Source organism: Chelonia mydas, chromosome 7 (assembly GCF_015237465.2).
Source record: "Chelonia mydas isolate rCheMyd1 chromosome 7, rCheMyd1.pri.v2, whole genome shotgun sequence".
Taxonomy (NCBI): domain Eukaryota; kingdom Metazoa; phylum Chordata; order Testudines; family Cheloniidae; genus Chelonia; species Chelonia mydas.
The window spans coordinates 88,870,191-88,889,629 of NC_057853.1; the positions used below are offsets into that span (position 1 = coordinate 88,870,191).

Here is a 19,439-nt window from a genome sequence, read left to right on the forward strand (position 1 = left end):
GCTTGCTGGTGGGGAGGAGAGGGGGGCTAATGTCAGGGTGTCCCCCTCCCTTCTGCTCCTGTACCCCGCTTACCCCATATCCGTAGAGCGGGGGGGGGGCGGGGGGGACACAACAGGGCTCAGGATGGAGGGAGCTTCCTGGCAGCAGCTGCTGAGGTCTCAGCTTGCTGATTAACTTAACAAGGTAGTGTACTTAAGAGTGGTGTCTGCGTACTTAAAGGGGAAATGCGCATCTCTCTCTCACACACAGGGTGTGTCTCTGTCCTGCCATGCTGTCTCCCCTCCCTCCATTTGTGCTGCTTTGAAGAGTGTGAGGCAACATTAAAAACGAGTTAACCCTTGAGGCCTCAGCCAATTGCTAGTTCATCATTTAGCAGTAAGGCATTCCCTGGGAAATATCCCACCCTCTGACTCCACCACCTCAACCAAGCTTCATAATCATCATCGCTGTGTACAGTATTAAATTGTTTGTTTAAAACTTATACACTCTGTGTGTGTGTGTGTGTGTGTGTGTGTGTGTGTAGTCTTTTGTCTGGCAAAAAAAAAATTTCCCTGGAACCTAACCCCCCCATTTACATTAATTCTTATGGGGAAATTGGATTCGCTTAACATTGTTTCGCTTAAAGTTGCATTTTTCAGGAACATAACTATAACATTAAATGTGGAGTTACTGTATTTCCATTAATGGTTTGGATAATGAAGTGTAGAGTATGTTATGAAATCCACAGATTACACCAAACTGGGAGGGGTTGCAAGCACTTTGGAGGACAGGATTAGAATTCAAAACAACTTTGACAAATTGGAAAATTGGTCTGAAATCAAGAAGATGAAATTTAGGGCTTGTCTATACTGAAAACACTGCAGCCAACGCACCTGTACCACTGCACCTGCACCACTGTAGAGCTTCAGTGAAGAAGATGCTGCCTACTCTGACAGGAGGGGTTCCTCCGTCGGTATAGGTAATGTACTTCTCCAAGAGGTGGTAGCTAGTATGATGGGAGAATTCTCCCATCGACCTAGCACTGTCTAAACTGGGGGTTAGGCTGATTTAACTGCATTGCTCAGGGGTGTGGCTTTTTCACACCCTTGAGCAACGTAGTTATACCAACCTAATTTCCTAGTGTAGACCAGGCCTCGGGAAAGACAAGTGCAAAGTACTTCACTTGGAAGGAAAAATCAAATGCACACTACAGAATAGTAAATAACAGGCTAGGCAGTAGTACTGCTGAAAAAGATCTGGGGGTTGAAGAGAATTACAAATTGAATATGAGCCAACAATGTGATGCAATTGTAAAAAAGGCTAATATTCTGAGTTCTGTTAACAAGAGTGTTGTATGTAAGGCACAGGCAGTCATTGTCCTGCTCTGCTCAGTCCTGGTGAGGCCTCACCCTCATTACTGTGTCCAGTCTGGGCTCCACACTTTAAGAAAGATGTGGACAAATTGGAGAGAGTCCAGAGGAGAGCAACAAAAATGGTAAAAAGTTTAGAAAACCTGACCTCTGAGGAAAGGTTAAAAAACTGGACATGTTTAGTCTTGAGAAAAGAAGTCTTGGGTTAGGGGCAGAGAAGAGGGGGACCTGATAGCCTTTAAATATGTTTAGAGTTGTTATAAAGAGGACATATTCATTTGTTTTCCATCTCCACTCAAGGTAGGACAAGATATAATGGACTTACTCTGCAGCAAGGGAGATTTAGGTTAGATATTAGGAAAAACTTTCTAACTATATGGATAGTAAAACACTGAACTAAACTTCAAAGGGAGGTGGTGGAATCCCCATCATTCTGGAGGTCTTTAAGAACTGGTTAGACAATCACTTGTCAGGATACTTGGTCCTACCTCAGCCTAGATGACCTGGCAAGGTCCCCTCTAGCCTTGCATTTCAAGGAGAGAAACACTTAGGTTAGATGCAGCCACTCAGTAAGTCACTGATAGTTGTACTGTGGAGGCATTTAATGAAAGATAAAATGAATACAAATGTTTTAGTATTTAGCAGATATCCCGTGACTAATATATGTATGTGTGTGTATATTTATGATTTGTAGATGGTGATGGAAAGTGGGGATTGGTTGGCTGGTGGTGATCTTCTTGTGTTAGAGAAAATAAAATGGAATGATGGACTGGACCAATACCGCTTGACACCACTGGAGCTCAGACAGAAGTTTAAAGAAATGAATGCTGGTAAGCATATGACTTTGTGATATTACACCCTCTTCACAATCTCAGCTGGACTAGTGCCTAATTATCCTTTGTCTCCCTCTAAAAGATCCTCACTTTGAGACAAATATCACAAGACTAATCACAATAAAGTGGAGCTTAAACTAGATAATTTCCTGCTAGGGAATTTTCAGCATGCACACTACCTTAAAAAATTCTAATAGATCTGTTCCTGTTGCACGTGTGTGATGTGAAAATTAGACATTTCACGGACTTGCATTGAATTATTTTGCTGAGGTTGATCAAAAAGTATGTGAATATGTGATGTTGCGCTCTAAATGATTTTATAAAAATATGCTAATGAGTGTGAATATAATGTAACTGGTATATGCTTCATGCAAAAGGTCTCTTGTAAGGTATCATTACAAAGCTTATAATCTACTGAGTGTGGTCATCCTATTTGTATAAATGTATCACTCTTGTATCTGAAATATAATACAAATATGAAATATAACTCTGAGGTCCTATTGTAGTTATGCAAAGTGTGGGCCATTAATGATGGTTTGGAATCTTAATGGATCCCATCAACCAGGACAATTGACTGTGGATGGCTCTGTTTGCTTGCAGGCCTTCCTGTGAGTCAGGCTGGGAGGAATGAAGGCTTGGGGTCTTACAGTGACATGTGATCATGTCACCTGAACTGAAATCCATCTTTAACCTGGTGTTTTTCCATTGAGAAGGAGGGATGAGAACCCAGAGGGACAAAGGATTCCCGCCTTATGCAAAAGATCTATAAGTGGGTGGAACAGAACAAAGGGGCAGCCATCATGAGGAATCCCCTAGCTACCGCCTGAGCTGGAACAAGGGCTGTACCGGGGAAAGGATTGTGCCCAGACTAGGAAGGTGTCCAGTCTGTGAAAGAAATTTATTGAAACATCTCTAAGGGTGAGATTTTATCTGTATTCAGTTTTATTACTATACTAGACTTAGACTTGCGGTGTTTTATTTTATTTTGCTTGGTAATTCGCTTTGTTCTGTCAGTTACTACTTAGAACCACTTAAATCCTACTTTCTGTATTTAATAAAATCACTTTTTACTTATTAAAAGTAACACAGAGTATGTATTAATACCTGGGGAGGGAGAGGTGCAGACATCTGTGCATACCTTTCTATCAGTGTTATAGAGGGTGAACAATTTATGATTTTACCCTGTATAAGCTTTATACAGGGTAAAATGGATTTATTTGGGGTTTGGACCCCATTGGGAGTTGGGCATCTGAGTGTTAAAGGCAGGAACACTTCTTAAATTGCTTTCAGTTAAGCCTACAGCTGTTAGGGGATGTGGTTCAGACCTGGGTCTGGGTTTGCAGCAGGCTAGTGGGTCTGGCTCAAACTAGGCAGGACACTGAAGTCCTAAGCTGACAGGGCAGGAAAGCAGGAGCAGAAGTAGTCTTGGCACATCAGGTGGCAACTCCCAGGGGGTTTCTGTGATCCAACCCGTCACAGAATAGTTAACAGTTCTCTTTATGATCAGCCCAAAAATGAAATCATACAGTAGATCTAAATATAAGGCTTGGTTTAGTCTTCTCTTCTAAATTTCTGCATCTAATAATAAATAATTTCAAGGGCTTTGCAGTTTTCCCATCATAGTGTAGATAGAAAATATTCTTATTAATACAAATAATAATATATTAGTACTATATAGTTGAGGCTTCACTGGAAATCACAGGCTTGTCATGGAAAGGCATGCTATTTGTACCAAATTCAGTCTGATTTTTCCCCTACACTTGCCTCCCTGGTTAAACAGGGAGCACCATAACAGCTGACCTCACTTTCTTCCTGCCACTGAGATCTGTTGTCACCCCAAATAAAAAGGGGGAGAGGATGGAACCTGTGACACCCACAAGACAGAACTTTCTTGGCAGATGAAGAGTGTTGCTATATTGAAGAAAGAAAAGGAGTACTTGTGGCACCTTAGAGACTAACCAATTTATTTAAGCATAATCTTTCGTGAGCTACAGCTCACTTCATTGGATGCATAAAGTGGAAAGCACAGTGAGCAGATTTTATATATACACACAGACCATGAAAAAATATACATTGTAAGGAGAGTGATCACTTAAGATGAGCTATTACCAGCAGGAGAGTGGGGTGGGGGGAGAGAAAACCTTTTGAAGTGATAATCAAGGTGGGCCATTTCCAGCACATTTCCAGGAGTTAACAAGAACATCTGAGGAACAGGAGGCGGGGGGGAGGAATAAACAAGGGGAAATAGTTTCACTTTGTATAATGACTCAACCACTCCCAGTCTCTATTCAAGCCTAAGTTAATTGTATCCAATTTGCAAATTAATTCCAATTCAGTGGTCTCTCGTTGGAGTCTGTTTTCGAAGTTTATTTGTTGAAGGATAGTCACTTTGAGATCAGAAATCGAGTGACCAGAAAGATTGACGTGTTCTCTGACTGGTTTATGAATGTTATAATTCTTGACATCTGATATGTGTCCATTTATTCTTTTACGTAGAGACTGTCCAGTTTGAGCAATGTACATTGGTAGATGTGCAGGTGAACGAGACTCTGATAGTGTGGCTGATGTGATTAGGCCCTATGATGGTGTCCCCTGAATAGATATGTGGACACAGTTGGCAACGGGCTTTGTTGCAAGGATAGGTTCCTGGGTTAGTGGTTCTGTTGTGTGGTGTGTGGTTGCTGGTGAGTATTTGCTTCAGGTTGGGGGGCTGTCTGTAGGCAAGGACTGGCCTGTCTCCCAAGATTTGTGAGAGTGATGGGTCGTCCTTCAGGATAGGTTGTAGATCCTTCATAATGCGTTGAAGAGGTTTTAGTTGGGGGCTGAAGGTGACAGCTAGTGGCGTTCTGTTATTTTCTTTGTTGGGCCTGTCCTGTAGTAGGTGACTTCTGGGTACTCTTCTGGCTCTGTCAGTTTGTTTCTTCACTTCAGCAGGTGGGTATTGTAGTTGTAAGAACACTTGATAGAGATCTTGTAGGTGTTTGTCTCTGTCTGAGGGGTTGGAGCAAATGTGGTTGTATTGTAGAGCTTGGCTGTAGACAATGGATTGTGTGGTGTGGTCTGGGTGAAAGCTGGAGGCATGTAGGTAGGAATAATGGACAGTAGGTTTCTGGTATAGGGTGGTGTTTATGTGACCATCGCTTATTCGCACTGTAGTGTCCAGGAAGTGGATCTCTTGTGTGGACTGGTCCAGGCTGAGGTTGATGGTTGGATGGAAATTGTTGAAATCATGGTGGAATTCCTCAAGGGCTTCTTTTCCATGGGTCCAGATGATGAAGATGTCATCAATATAGTGCAAGTAGAGTAGGGGCATTAGGAGACGAGAGCTGAGGAAGCGTTGTTCTAAGTCAGCCATAAAAATGTTGGCATACTGTGGGGCCATGCGGGTACCCATAGCAGTGCCACTGATTTGAAGATATACATTGTCCCCAAATGTGAAATAGTTATGGGTGAGGACAAAGTCACAAAGTTCAGCCACCAGGTTTGCCGTGACATTATCGGGGATAGTGTTCCTGATGGCTTGTAGTCCATCTTTGTGTGGAATGTTGGTGTAGAGGGCTTCTACAACCATAGTGGCCAGGATGGTGTTATCAGGAAGATCACCGATGGATTGTAGTTTCCTCAGGAAGTCAGTGGTGTCTCGAAGATAGCTGGGAGTGCTGGTAGCGTAGGGCCTGAGGAGGGAGTCTACATAGCCAGAAAATCCTGCTGTCAGGGTGCCAATGCCTGAGATGATGGGGCGCCCAGGATTTATGGATCCAGGTTTATGGATCTTGGGTAGCAGATAGAATACCCCAGGTCGGGGTTCCAGGGGTGTGTCTGTGCGGATTTGTTCTTGTACTTTTTCAGGGAGTTTCTTGAGCAAATGCTGTAGTTTCTTTTGGTAACCCTCAGTGGGATCAGAGGGTAATGGCCTGTAGAAAGTGATGTTGGAGAGCTGCTGAGCAGCCTCTTGTTCGTATTCCGACCTATTCATGATGACAACAGCACCTCCTTTGTCAGCCTTTTTGATTATGATGTCAGAGTTGTTTCTGAGGCTGTGGATGGCATTGTGTTCTGCACGGCTGAGGTTATGGGGCAAGTGATGCTGCTTTTCCACAATTTCAGCCCGTGCACGTCGGCGGAAGCACTCTATGTAGAAGTCCAGTCTGCTGTTTCGACCTTCAGGAGGAGTCCACCTAGAATCCTTCTTTTTGTAGAGTTGGTAGGAAGGTCTCTGTGGATTAGTATGTTGTTCAGAGGTGTGTTGGAAATATTCCTTGAGTCGGAGAGGTCGAAAATAGGATTCTAGGTCACCACAGAACTGTATCATGTTCGTGGGGGTGGAGGGGCAGAAGGGGAGGCCCGAGATAGGACAGATTCTTCTGCTGGGTTAAGAGTATAGTTGGATAGATTAACAATATTGCTGGGTGGGTTAAGGGAACCATTGCTGTGGCCCCTTGTGGCATGTAGTAGTTTAGATAATTTAGTGTCCTTTTTCTGTTGTAGAGAAGCAAAGTGTGTGTTGTAAATGGCTTGTCTAGTTCCCCTTGTTTATTCCTCTCCCCCCCCGCCCCCCCCCCGCACTGTTCCTCAGATGTTCTTGTTAACTCCTGGAAATGTGCTGGAAATGGCCCACCTTGATTATCACTTCAAAAGGTTTTCTCTCCCCCCACCCCACTCTCCTGCTGGTAATAGCTCATCTTAAGTGATCACTCTCCTTACAATGTATATTTTTTCATGCTCTGTGTGTATATATAAAATCCGCTCACTGTACTTTCCACTTTATGCATCCGATGAAGTGAGCTGTAGCTCACGAAAGCTTATGCTCAAATAAATTGGTTAGTCTCTAAGGTGCCACAAGTACTCCTTTTCTTTTTGCGAATACAGACTAACACGGCTGCTACTCTGAAACCTGTCGCTATATTGAAGCTCCATTGTGTTAGTTCCTGGAAGGCTTCACCAACATTAGAGAGACTAGATGGGTGAGGTAATGTCTTTATTGGACCAACTTCTGTTAGTGTAAGAGACAAGCTTTTGAGATACACAGAGCTCTTCATCGGGTCTGGGAAAGGTACTCAGAGGATATGTCTACAGTGCAGTGACACACCCGTGGCTGATCCTGGCTGGCTTGGGCTCGCAGGGCTGTTTAATTGCAGTGTAGATGTTCAGGCTCGGGCTGCAGCCTGAGTTCTGGAACTCTCCCACCTCGCAGGGCCCTAGAGCCCGAGCTGCAGCCCAAACCCAAATACCCACATCACAATTAAATAGTCCCTTTGCCCAAGCCCCACGAGCCGGAGTCAACTGGCATGGGCCAGCTGTGGGTTTTTAATTGCAGTGTAGACATACTCAGAGTGTCACAGCTAAATACAAGGTAGAACAGATTATTTAGCCTAAGTAGTTAACACATATCCTAAGGGGCCATTTCAAGATGAAGTGGCCCATTAACAGCTCTGCAGTCATAGGACAAAAAATAGGGATTAGTAGGTTACAGATGGTTGTAATAAGCCATAAATCTGGTGTCTCTCTTCAGTCTGTGATTTTTAATGTTTACCAAAATTATTTAGGCTCCCAGGCTTATCTTTTGAAAATGTTGGGCAGATCTGAGAGGGCAGATATGGAGTGATCATTTTGTGAAAAGAGTTCACCCCTGAGTGATAGTGTTTTTGTCTTTTAACATTTTTCTGTGTGAGTTCGTTTGAGAGCGTAGTGTTTGTCTCATTTCACCCACATAGTTATTACTGGGGCATTTAGTTCAATGGATGAAGCACATCACGTGTTGTGATATGCATGTGTAGAACCCACGGAACTTGAAAGGTGTGTTGCGAGGGGAGAGGGGGATCGATCATCATAGCAGTGAAGATATGTCAGCAGGTTTTGCATCTGTTGTTCTGGCAGGGTGTGGTGCTGCTTTGGGTTGTGTCCTGGTTGGTGGGGAACTTGCATCTTATGAAATGCTTGTTGAGGTTCGGGGGTTGTTTGAAGGCCAAAAGAGGAGGTTCAGGAAACATTTTTCAGGATGTAGTCCCCATCAAGTGTGGGTTGTAGTTGTTTAATTACAGTGTGGAGTACAGTTCCAGTGTGGAGGTACCAAGTGACAAGTTGGGGTGTGTGGTTGGGGGAGCTTTTTTTTCGCTTTATTGAAGCAGGTTCTCTTGGGGTATTTGGGTGGCCTGTTCCATGATGCAATCTACGTCTCTGGTGGTGTTTGATGAAGGCAGGTTTAAGTTTCTTAAGGTGCATATCTTGGGCTTTTATCCTGAGACCAATCACCAAAACATGTCCACACTGGGGAGAGAAGTTCCACAAGTCACCTACAACTCTGCATAACAAATTTGACCTTGTTTTAGAAGGTGGGTGCTTTTATTGTAGATTTTCCAAACTCCCTAAGCATTTTATTGAACTTTGAAAACAAACAAACAAATATTTTCAGAAGTGAAGTTTAGAGGATGATTGGAAATACACTTTCTAATGAGAAGGTGAAAAATACATTGGCCAGAGTAGGATGATATAACCAAGATCAACCTCAGAGAAAATGTGCACAATGAAAAGATATCACAGAGCATTTAAGAGGAATAATACATATGTAATTTAAATATTGTAGCAACCATTCCACGTGAAGATAAAGTTGCTTATTTTGTTTTCTTGTTCTGTGTTTGTGCAGCACCTAGCACAATGGGATTCTGGTCCATAACTAGGGCTCCTAGGCACTATGGTAATACAGATCATTCATACAAATAATAATATCAGGGAACATAAACAGCAGAGGTTGTCATAATTTGATGCTCATAACTTACATAGTGTATAAATGTACTTCCTGTTAGGTGTTCAGGTTAGTGCCGTTGTTAATCATCTTATCAGACTTATGACACTGTTCTGAATCTTTCTTGCTTAGATGCCGTATTCGCATTTCAGCTGCGCAACCCCGTCCACAATGGTCATGCTCTGCTCATGCAGGACACCAAAAGCCGTCTGCTGGAAAGAGGTTACAAACATCCTGTGCTTCTGCTTCACCCTCTGGGAGGCTGGACCAAAGAGGATGATGTGCCACTAGCGTGGCGAATGAAGCAGCATGCAGCCGTGCTTGAGGAACATGTCCTAGACCCAAAGTCAACTATTGTTGCAATCTTCCCCTCTCCCATGTTGTATGCTGGTCCAACAGAGGTAATGTATTTCTTAAGTAACAACCAACACCTTGAAGTATTCACAGAATTTTAAATCCATAAATATGGCTTTATTCAGAGAACTGACATAGTAAGTGACATCTGAGGTACCCTATTCATTCTTCATCAGTAGCTTCCATATCAATTCTGCTTACAGTACAAGTCCGATAAGATTTGCTAATTGACAGGATTAAAAGATCAGACCAATATCTGAAAAAGTCCAGCTGTAAATTTTGCTTCAATAATCATCAGATTAGATTTTGCCGTACTGGATCTGCAACCTGGTAATCTGGACATAACCTAAACACACATGACTGAAAAACAGGGAGTACATAAGAGCCATTTTTATTGAGCTATGTTTCAGGCAATCATTTTCATATAGTTACTTACATTTTCCCCCGCTTGTGCCGGTCTATGTTGTAGCTTAATTTGATACAAATATATAAATACAACTTTTTACCAAAGTAATCTAAAAGCAGACTTCCTAAATGAAAAAACTGTCCCACTCGTCTTTGAGAACCTGTGCTATCCCCCAAAGCATCAGTGAATGAGGGACTTTTTAATAGTCATACAATATGTTTACATATTTCCTTCAGTGTTCACCACATGAATGCACCTTTGTTTTATCATCACATTAGCCAGGGGTTCAAATTTTAAAAAGGCTAGACCTCACAGAAATACCAAGGTCTGCCATCTGGGCCTCCATAAGTACTGGAAACTTGTTAAGTCTCCCATGAGTTTTCCCTCCTTCTACCCTGAGCCATCTGAATTCCCCCAGTAGGTCTGTTCTCATTCCTACCCGCTTGCAGGGTGTAAATTCTTTACTTTGTAGTGCCCACCACTCAGTCTATCTGCCTTCCGTTCCTGCTTCCCCCCTCTACTCATTTTGTGCTGGACAATTTATTTGGAGGCAGTGGAACTGCTATAGATAAACCTGTGGCACTATCTCCTGAGAGGTCCACGTTGGCAGTGACTGCTTATAGAACCGGCCTGTGCTGAAGGTGAAGGCTACACAAGGCATGGTGGAGATGTAATGGGTAACTGGGCTTTTGACTACTTATTAATTTCCACTCCTTTGGGAGTTTCTGGTCATGGACATTCATTACTTCAGTTTTCCCCAGTAATTCTTTCCCTAAAGCTAAGGAATAAATATCCTGAGGTAGGCAAATGTGGAGGTTAGGATAAAAGCACGAAGGAATCAGAACTTTCCTCACAGTTTCATCTGCTCGTGCAGCATATACCTGTCTCAGCTGGGCAGTCACTTGGCTGCAGTGTAGGAACCTTCAGCCTCTTCCTTTCACATGAGCTTTTACAAAAATTTGTGCCTCGTGGCTATTAAATAACTAGGAAATAGAACTACAATACTATATAAATCCTGAGAGAAAGGAATAGTAATTTATTTCTGGGGGAATTACTTAGCCTTTTAAACTAGTAATTTCAGTAATACTAGCATTATTTACACAGCACCCCAGGGGTGCAGGACGTTTGGTGGTTATACATTTTTTACTGAAGATGGACTGTCTCAATTTCTATTTAAATATTGAGAGGGTGACAAAAGGGAAGGGAATATAGCTGAGCAGAGACAGTGTACAGACTGTGAGGCACAGAGAGTATATATATATATCCAGCCACATTCTGTGCTGCCCCTTGCAGGACAGACAACTCAAGAGAGGTCTGAGGTGCAAAGGTGGCTTTACTTTACCTTTGCACCTCTGGGATTCTAGGCCTGGCTGGGGTGATCTGTCTGGCCTCCTGGAGAGGCTGGGGCAACTCTCACACATAATCAAGACTATGGCAGTCAGTTCTTGGTGGTCCCAATAGAGAGAGGAATTAATATTAAAGTAATTAAGAATGCCCTAGTCTTTCCCATTTCACAAGAGGCCCCAATTATCCAGCCAGCCATACTTAAGTTATGGCATATATTCAACTATTAGTAAATAAAGAGACTTGTAAAGTGATCACTCTTCAGCCTTTTTCAGTTATGGCCTCTCAGTTTTCATGCATCATTTCATTTAAGGAGTTCTGTGATCAGACAGAGAGAGAACAAATGATCTCATGGACTCTTACAGCCGTAAAAAACAGAACAAAATCAGTTTCTCTCTGTACAATTTCCACTAGATGCATCCTTTGCAGAAATTTAATTTTAGACCAGTTTCATTTTATTTAAGTAGAGGAAGTGAAAGCAGTGGTAGATGAAAGTGAAGTGGGTAAATCTATAACCAGAAACAACAAATAGCCAGCTGAAGAGTGTCATTCTTTTCATGCTTGTCCAAATAAAGACATTGCCTAGCTTTTAAACATTTTTTATTAAAGCAAGACAAAAATATTGACATGCTGTGTCAAGTGTCGGCCTGCATTTAAATAATGGTATTTGTGTTGCACCTTCACAGGTTCAGTGGCACTGTAGGGCTCGAATGATTGCTGGAGCCAATTTCTACATTGTGGGCCGAGACCCTGCAGGCATGCCCCATCCAGAGACCAAGAAAGATTTGTATGAGCCCACACAAGGAGGGAAGGTCCTTAGCATGGCACCAGGCTTGGCCTCTGTGGAAATCATTCCCTTCAGAGTTGCAGCATACAATAAAGTAAAAAAGGCCATGATTTTTTACAATCCAGAAAGGTAACACAGTGAATGATGATCTGCTTTAAAGTAGCCCATATTATATTTAAATAATATTTAATATTTAAAGGATTTCTTAAGGGTTGAAGTTTAGCAGAAGAAAGAAAAAATTTTGTAGTATTTTAGATAACTTGGCTGTAAATGAAGTAAAAGAACTAAGGGATGAAAACACCTATGTGAGGAGTCTGTTTGCCTGCCAGCACAGGACACAACACCCAGACAAAGGAGTTAGCACATATGAAACTAACGCTATGCTTGATCTTCACCAAAAAGGTTAAGGAACAACAACATTTAGGAAACAGTAGAAATACTTCTCCTTATTTTTAGAAAAGTATTTTATATTTAATAATATAATGTAATAGTGAAAATAGAGGTCCTTTTAATAGAGGTCCCGTTGCTTCTTATTGCTGCTGGTAAATTTGCACATGTAGATAAAAATTTGTGCCATTAGTGCTTACAGAGTTAGTGAAGACATCGCAATTTTCAGATTAAATTCTGAGGATAGCAGAAAAAATAAATTTGAAAAGATTTGGCTTTGATGCACTTAAGGAGACAAAATTTACTGATTTCATCCATATATCTGTTCTGTGGTAGGCACGATGAATTTGACTTCATCTCTGGAACACGCATGAGGAAGCTTGCTCGAGAAGGCGAAAATCCACCTGATGGGTTCATGGCCCCAAAAGCTTGGAAAGTCTTAACTGAATACTACAAATCACTGGAAAAAAAATATTAATTCTACTTTTCCTCAGAAATATGGGTATTAAGAGTGAGCTCTTGATTGATTGATTTACTGTATTACAGATCACTTAATTTGCATTTTCAATATCCTAATGATAGGTTAGAACATTTTCTAATAGGGTCAAATTGTTTTTGAATGTATGTATTTTGGGCCTGGCCCTTCTCCCACTAAATTATTGGGAATTTTCCTTTCAACCTCAAAGGGAGCAGCAGCAGGTCTGTTATTTATTTGGATGATTGTCCAAAGCCATATTAGGACTGACCAGCTGGACATCTTTAGTGATGTCCTAGTGGTACACCAACCCCCAAAGGTACACAATTTGACCTTATAGCCATGATGTAGTTACATATCTGTTATGCTCTTTAAATCAGATACAAACTGGAAATAGGAAAGAAATGATGTACTATATTTCCCTTATTCCTTAAGAAGCCCATCTTCTGCAATGGGCAGAAGGATTTTTTTCAGCACATATCTGGGTTTCTGTTGTCCACCACACACCCCTCTCTTTCTAATGCCTCCTACTTAAACTTGGACTTTTCAGTCAAGAAACTGAACTAAGCTTTATTGCAGCTCCAAGTTTAGCTTTCTACATAAAAGACACAATTTTAAATCAGCCCAGCTTGAGTGCCAGGGTGAGGTTGGGAGAAGTGGTGCTTTAACTTTTGAGTCCTGCATTGAGGGCTCCCAGTGGCACTTTCCCTCCCCACCCAGAACTGCGGGGGAGCTGGCCTGCTTTGACTGCAGGAAGCTGTACTAAGAGATGCATGAGGCCCAAAACTTCATCTGTTTTGTACCAGTGTAATGCCACTGACCACAGTGGGGTTATTTCTGATTTACACTGGTGTATGTGATTTGAGAATCAGTATCCGAGTTCAGCTTATTGAATAAAGAGGCCAAGTTTAGGTGGGGACAGTTTAAAATAGTCTCTTCACACCTTAGAATGTCAAGCTAGCGCCTCTTTCTTGCCACTTTCTACCCTCTTTTCTATAATAAAAGCTAATTTAGTCAAATATAATGCTTCCAGTTTCCAATAGAAAAAGGAAACAAACTGGCCACAACCTGTTTTGGAAAGGCCATTTTGGCTCTAGGAGGTTTGGGAAAGGTGTCATTGAGAGAGCTAGAAAAATTGATTTTGCTATACAGTAAAAATTTTAGATGTAGTGTTTAACACATGTTCCCTTGCTTATGCTTTCCATATAGGAAGGATAGCCCCCCACACACACACACTTTGTCCTTCTGAAAGATTAGCTTTAAACATTTGTTTTTCAAATTATGCATATTTACTGTAACTGCAGTAAACCCCTCCAGGCTGTGCATTAACAGAGTTATGGAAGAAGACACTCTCCCATCAGTTTCATGCCCATAATGTACAAAAGTCATGGATCAACAGCCTATTAATGCCCATCATGTTGCAGCTTACTGCTGTTCTAAAGAGAGGAAAGAAATAAGGCCCATTTGTTTTATCACTGTCTGCCAGAGATTGGGGCGTGGGTGAGGAACAGCTGGCTGGAGCTCTATCTAGAAAAAACAGTAATGAAAATGGCAGATGGGAAAATATGGTGAATTGTACGTGCCTCCTTAATGGAGAGTGTGTGTGTTGCCTGTTGTTGCTTCAGGGGGTAAGCTGGGGGCTAGGATCTCCAGGTGCTATTAGACTGGGATGTTGATGGTTTTTTCCCCCCATCTGTATCTGGTCAGGAGGTTGTAACAAGTTTCTTTTGGACATGAGTGTGGCTTCTGTGATCACTTCGTGTTTGCCACCTTGTGATTACTAAAGTGAACTCTTCTGAGAGCTGCACCATAAATCCATCTGGAAATGTAAGCTGCTGCAGGATGTGGCTGATCACTGGGGAAGCAGGCTCACCATGCACACACTGTACTAATCTTCCAATCTGCATTAGCTGCCATTGTGTTTTTGGGTATTATTGAGGTTGTTGGCTTCATCTTCCCTGCACCTGCCATATTTGTAGTCAGCAGAGGCATTGTGTACACTGGAGACCCCTCAGTCTAGAAGAGAAGGAACTGTTAGCAGGTTGTCCGTGTGGGGACCCAGGCCTAGACTTTGTAACTCACTGCAGTAACTCCTCACTTAAAGTTGTCCTGGTTAACATTGTTTCATTGTTATGTTGCTGATCAATTAGGGAACATGCTCGTTTAAAGTTGCTCAATCCTCCCTTTTAACGTTGTTTGGCAGCCGCCTGTTTTGTCCACTGCTGGCAGGAAGAGCAGCCCGTTGGCACTAGCTGGTGGGGGCTTGGAACCAGGGTGGACTGGCAGTCCCCCTATCAGCTCCCGGCTCCCCTAAGTTCCCTGTGCGGCAGCTGCCCAGCAGGCTATCAATTGCCAGCAGTTCAGCTGTCCCGCCCCCCACTGCCGTGTGCTGCTCCTGCCCTCTGCCTTGGAGCTGCTCTCCAGAGCCTCCTGCTTGCTGGTGGGGAGGAGAGGCGGGCTAATGTCAGGGTGTCCCCCTCCCCCCCTGCTCCTGCACCCCGCTTACCCCATCTCCATTGAGCAGGGCGGGGGGTGAAGACACGACAGGGCTCAGGACAGAGGAAGCTTCCTGGCAGTAGCTGCTGCGGTCTCAGCTTGCTGATTAACTTAACAAGGTAGGTTTCAGAGTAACAGCCGTGTTAGTCTGTATTCGCAAAAAGAAAAGGAGTACTTGTGGCACCTTAGCGACTAACCAATTTATCTGAGCATGAGCTTTCGTGAGCTACAGCTCACTTCATCGGATGCATACCACAGTACGCATCCGATGAAGTGAGCTGTAGCTCACGAAAGCTCATGCTCAGATAAATTGGTTAGTCTCTAAGGTGCCACAAGTACTCCTTTTCTTCTAACAAGGTAGTGTACTTAAGAGTGGTGTCAGCATACTTAAAGGGGCAATGCACATCTCTCTCTCTCTCACACACAGGGTGTGTCTGTGCCTGCCAGGCTGTCTCCCCTCCCTCCATTTGTGCTGCCTTGTAGAGTGTGAGGCTACATTAACAACCATGGGTTAACCCTTGAGGGCTCAGCCAATTGCTAGTTCATCATTTAGCAGTAAGGCAATATCCCACCCTCTGACTCCACCACCTCAACCAAGCTTGGATTTGCTTAACATTGTTTCACTTAAAGTCGCATTTTTCAGGAACATAACTACAATGTTAAGTGAGGAGTTACTGTACTTCCCTAGTGGCTCAAATAGGCCCAAATTGTGATTGGAGCGTGTTCTATCTACTTTCATGGACTTCTAGGAAGAAGAAAGCACATGAGAGCTGCTGAAGTAATGGTTGGTATTTACTGGAGACCTGTAGGAGCTTATTACCTCCATGAACATGATATTGTGTTATTCATTTTCTAGGGAAAATATACACAGTTATTGTAGGAATTAATGTGAGTGATTTCAGTCTCTGATCTTGCAGATTTTTATATATATCTCAGAATACTTTAATGGGTGTCCAAAAACTGGTTAAAAGGTGTTGAAAATGAAATTAGCATTCTTCTCATTTTGTGGTTTTAATTGTAAAAAGATCTATACATAGTAAAACAATCATGCTTCTGCTTGTAATTTAGTTTAGTAAAATATATAATTAAGTGAAATTGTTTTGCTGTTCCCATTGTGCAATGCACATAATTACAGAAGCAATTCAAAATGTTATTTTAAAACATTTTACTTTTCAAATATTTCCAGCTTCTTATTGCTTTTAAAAATCTAGAGTAAGGAACCAAAAGTTGCATTATACCTCAAGAAATTAAATACTACAAATGTAACACAGAAAGCTAAAAATATATTAAACAATAGTGCCTTTTATATTCAGGCCCTCTGGCAGGGACCTGAAAGACAAAAGTAATACTGTGACTTTAATTAATATTTGATATTTTAAAAAGTGGTGTTGCATTTTTTTTAACCTTAAAACAAAGAAGTGGTCTGTGAAAAAGCAGTAAACCCAAATGGTTACAGCCAAACAATTTACTACACTATTTTAAAGGAATAATTTGAGTCCATTCGCTAGTATTTTTATAGTATATTTATTAAAGACAAGACTGGAATTTGTGCCTTGACTGATGCATCTCATGATTCATAATATATTCTGAACGCTATACTCTGTTATTAAACATTCACTTTTAGTACAAATATATATTTCTATGTCTAAATATTTGCTTGTCATTTTGTGAAATTTTTTACAACCTTTTTTTGCTTTCTGAAATGTATTCACATCGAAATTTACCTGTAAGGGAATGCAGACTGTCAGCATTGAATTTACATGAGTTCTCCACTACCATGCTACTCCTGGCCTTCTAATCTCCAGGGGTTTGGCAAGCATGGGAGAGTAGCCACTGAAACTATGCTAGAAACTTATTGGATCAATACCAGCAGAACCTATTACAGCCAGTTTCCTGAACTATCCATGCCTTCTTATTACTTTCTTATAGCATGATTCCAGCATGAGGATTAACATAGGTATGCAGGCATTTTATTTAAAAAATACCCCACACGTAGGCCACACTATTTCCAACTTCTTAGTAACTACATCAACCCCACATCAGATATAAAAAGCAATTTGGGGCTATCTGGTTTGCTCAGTTTTCAGACTCTAACCTGTGAGCACCTACATGCTGCTGGGATCCACTTCCCTATAAAGCAGGAATAAAATGGAGAAGTGGAAATCTTCACTCCCCTCTTGTAGAAGCGGTTGATGTGAAAAAAAAATTGCTACCACCAAGGTGAAGGAATCAAGTAATTGGGATTCAAGTGAGGGTCTTATACCACCCTCCTCACTGTTCCAAGCACCTTCCTGTAATAAGTTAAATAATGTAACCAATATCTGTCACATGTGGTTTGTTCTTGCTCTCATCCTTTACCGAGCAGTTGGGCAAAATTGTGTGTGCAGTGTTATGGCACTTTAACGTTTTACTTTTTTTAATGTGCACGTTACTGTGTGTAAGAGGAGGCAGGTCAAAGGTAGCTTGAAGTAGTGCACCTTGCGGTGGTGAGGTTTGTGATGGTCATTAGTATTTATGAAAGTTCATTCTAGTCTAGAACTAGCCCCTGAGAAAGTTTGGTCTCCTGCATGCATGAACTTTACCCTTATGGTGGACAACTCCATTATGGCCAAGGAACAGTTGTAGACTACAGTTCTCCTGAAGCTTTGGGCACCTTTAGATATCCAGGCCCAAGACACTGAGTATATTGAAGAAAAGGACAAAAACCTTCAACTTAATATTTTATGGGAAGCCAGTGTAGAGAGCAGAGGCCAGGTTTGATGGGCTTAGAATAGCCAGCGTTACTGAGGAGATGCCCTGCAGCATTGTGTGCTAGTTGGAGTTTCCTAAGAGCTTCATGGCCGGCTACAGTGTATTGCAGTAACCCAGACAGGAAGTGATGATGTAACTGAGGCCAGGTCATCATCTGCCAGGAGAGGATAGATTCTTCTGGCCCACCAGGTATGGTAGAAAGCATTATGCACAGATGCTGGTGTGAGTTTAGAAGTGGTGAGGAAACCCGAAGTACCCCTACCCTGAAACTGACCAGCTGCAAGTGTGTACCTGCACCTAATGAAGGCTGAATGGTGGCTGCAAGAGTATCATCGGTCATGGCCACACAAGAGAAAGCTATAATCTCAGAACTCTACTTTCTTCCCAAACAGGTACACAAAGACATAGAATTGCTCCAGTCAGGACTCCAAGTGGTATTTTGCCCTCAGAGCTGGGTGAGGAAAAATCCCACCATGAAGGGCTCCCCTCTAGGTCATTGAGAAGTGCAAATTTGTGGGAAAGTTGCTCATGGCTAGATGGTGAAGCACTCAACACCAACCACAGGGACTAAATTTTCAAAAGTCCTGGTAAGTGAACGGTTAAGAGTAAACCACTTTCTGCTCAGAGGATGAGCTGATACACTTCAGGCACCATGATCCCCTGCTTATTTGTGTACCTAGTTTGGGTGAATTGTTGTCCCTACTCTTACTCCCACGTACAGGAGGAAAAAGCTGAAGTTCAAGCATACTCTGAAAGAGAATCTTAAATAGCAGAAGGGCAATTCAAGTGGTGTTCTCCAGAGATCTATATCAGTGGTTTTCACTCTGATCGATGGAGCCCTGGGGGTCCATAGACTGTTTAAGACTTCCAAAGGTGTCCATACCTCCGTTTGAAATTTTTTAGGGCTCTGCAAATGGAAAAAGAAAAGTTGAAAACCACTGATCTATATGAATCCTTCACTGAATAGCAAGGTCCTTGTGAAAAGAAGACACCAGGATTTCCTCCTAGACTAGATCATTTGATCAGTCTTTTAGCTACAGACTACTACTGAAGCTATGATGGTTACTGAGTGGAGTAGGAAGAGACCTAAATGAAATCAAACACACATCACACAATATCATGTTCAAGGGGACAGGGAAAAACAAACCACTGGGTCCAAAAGGGCCTGGTTCAGCAAAAGCATATAATCGTGCTTAACTTCAATTGAAATCAATGGGACTGCTCAGCTATTTAGAGTACCCAGAGGTTTAAGGTTAAGCATGTATTTTTACTTAAGTGCTTTGCTAAAATGGATTACTAATGTAAGTTTATCTACATTTAGTAATAGGTGGTCATAATACATGCAATTTGAACTGATTCTAAAACCACAGAAGTTAATTTTAATATGCTGAGTGTTACTGTATGTAAGGTAATGGGGGGGGGGGGAGATCACAGTACCTAATGCTTCACTAAAACTATATTACTTCTGCTGCATTTTCCTCATCCACAAATTTAATAAAAATTCAAGAACAACT

At 42.0% G+C, this 19,439-nt stretch overlaps 1 protein-coding gene across 1 annotated transcript in view; it reads left to right on the forward strand.

The window, feature by feature from the left end:
• PAPSS2 (3'-phosphoadenosine 5'-phosphosulfate synthase 2) overlaps positions 1 to 14,122 on the forward strand; it is a 55,826-nt gene extending 41,704 nt beyond the window's left edge. The window contains 5 exon segments of the mRNA XM_043550734.1: positions 2,045 to 2,180; positions 9,058 to 9,326; positions 11,716 to 11,945; positions 12,540 to 12,669; positions 12,671 to 14,122. Coding sequence (XP_043406669.1) covers positions 2,045 to 2,180; positions 9,058 to 9,326; positions 11,716 to 11,945; positions 12,540 to 12,669; positions 12,671 to 12,712 — 807 coding nt within the window. The 3' untranslated portion in view covers positions 12,713 to 14,122.
• The last annotated feature ends 5,317 nt before the right edge of the window (positions 14,123 to 19,439 follow it).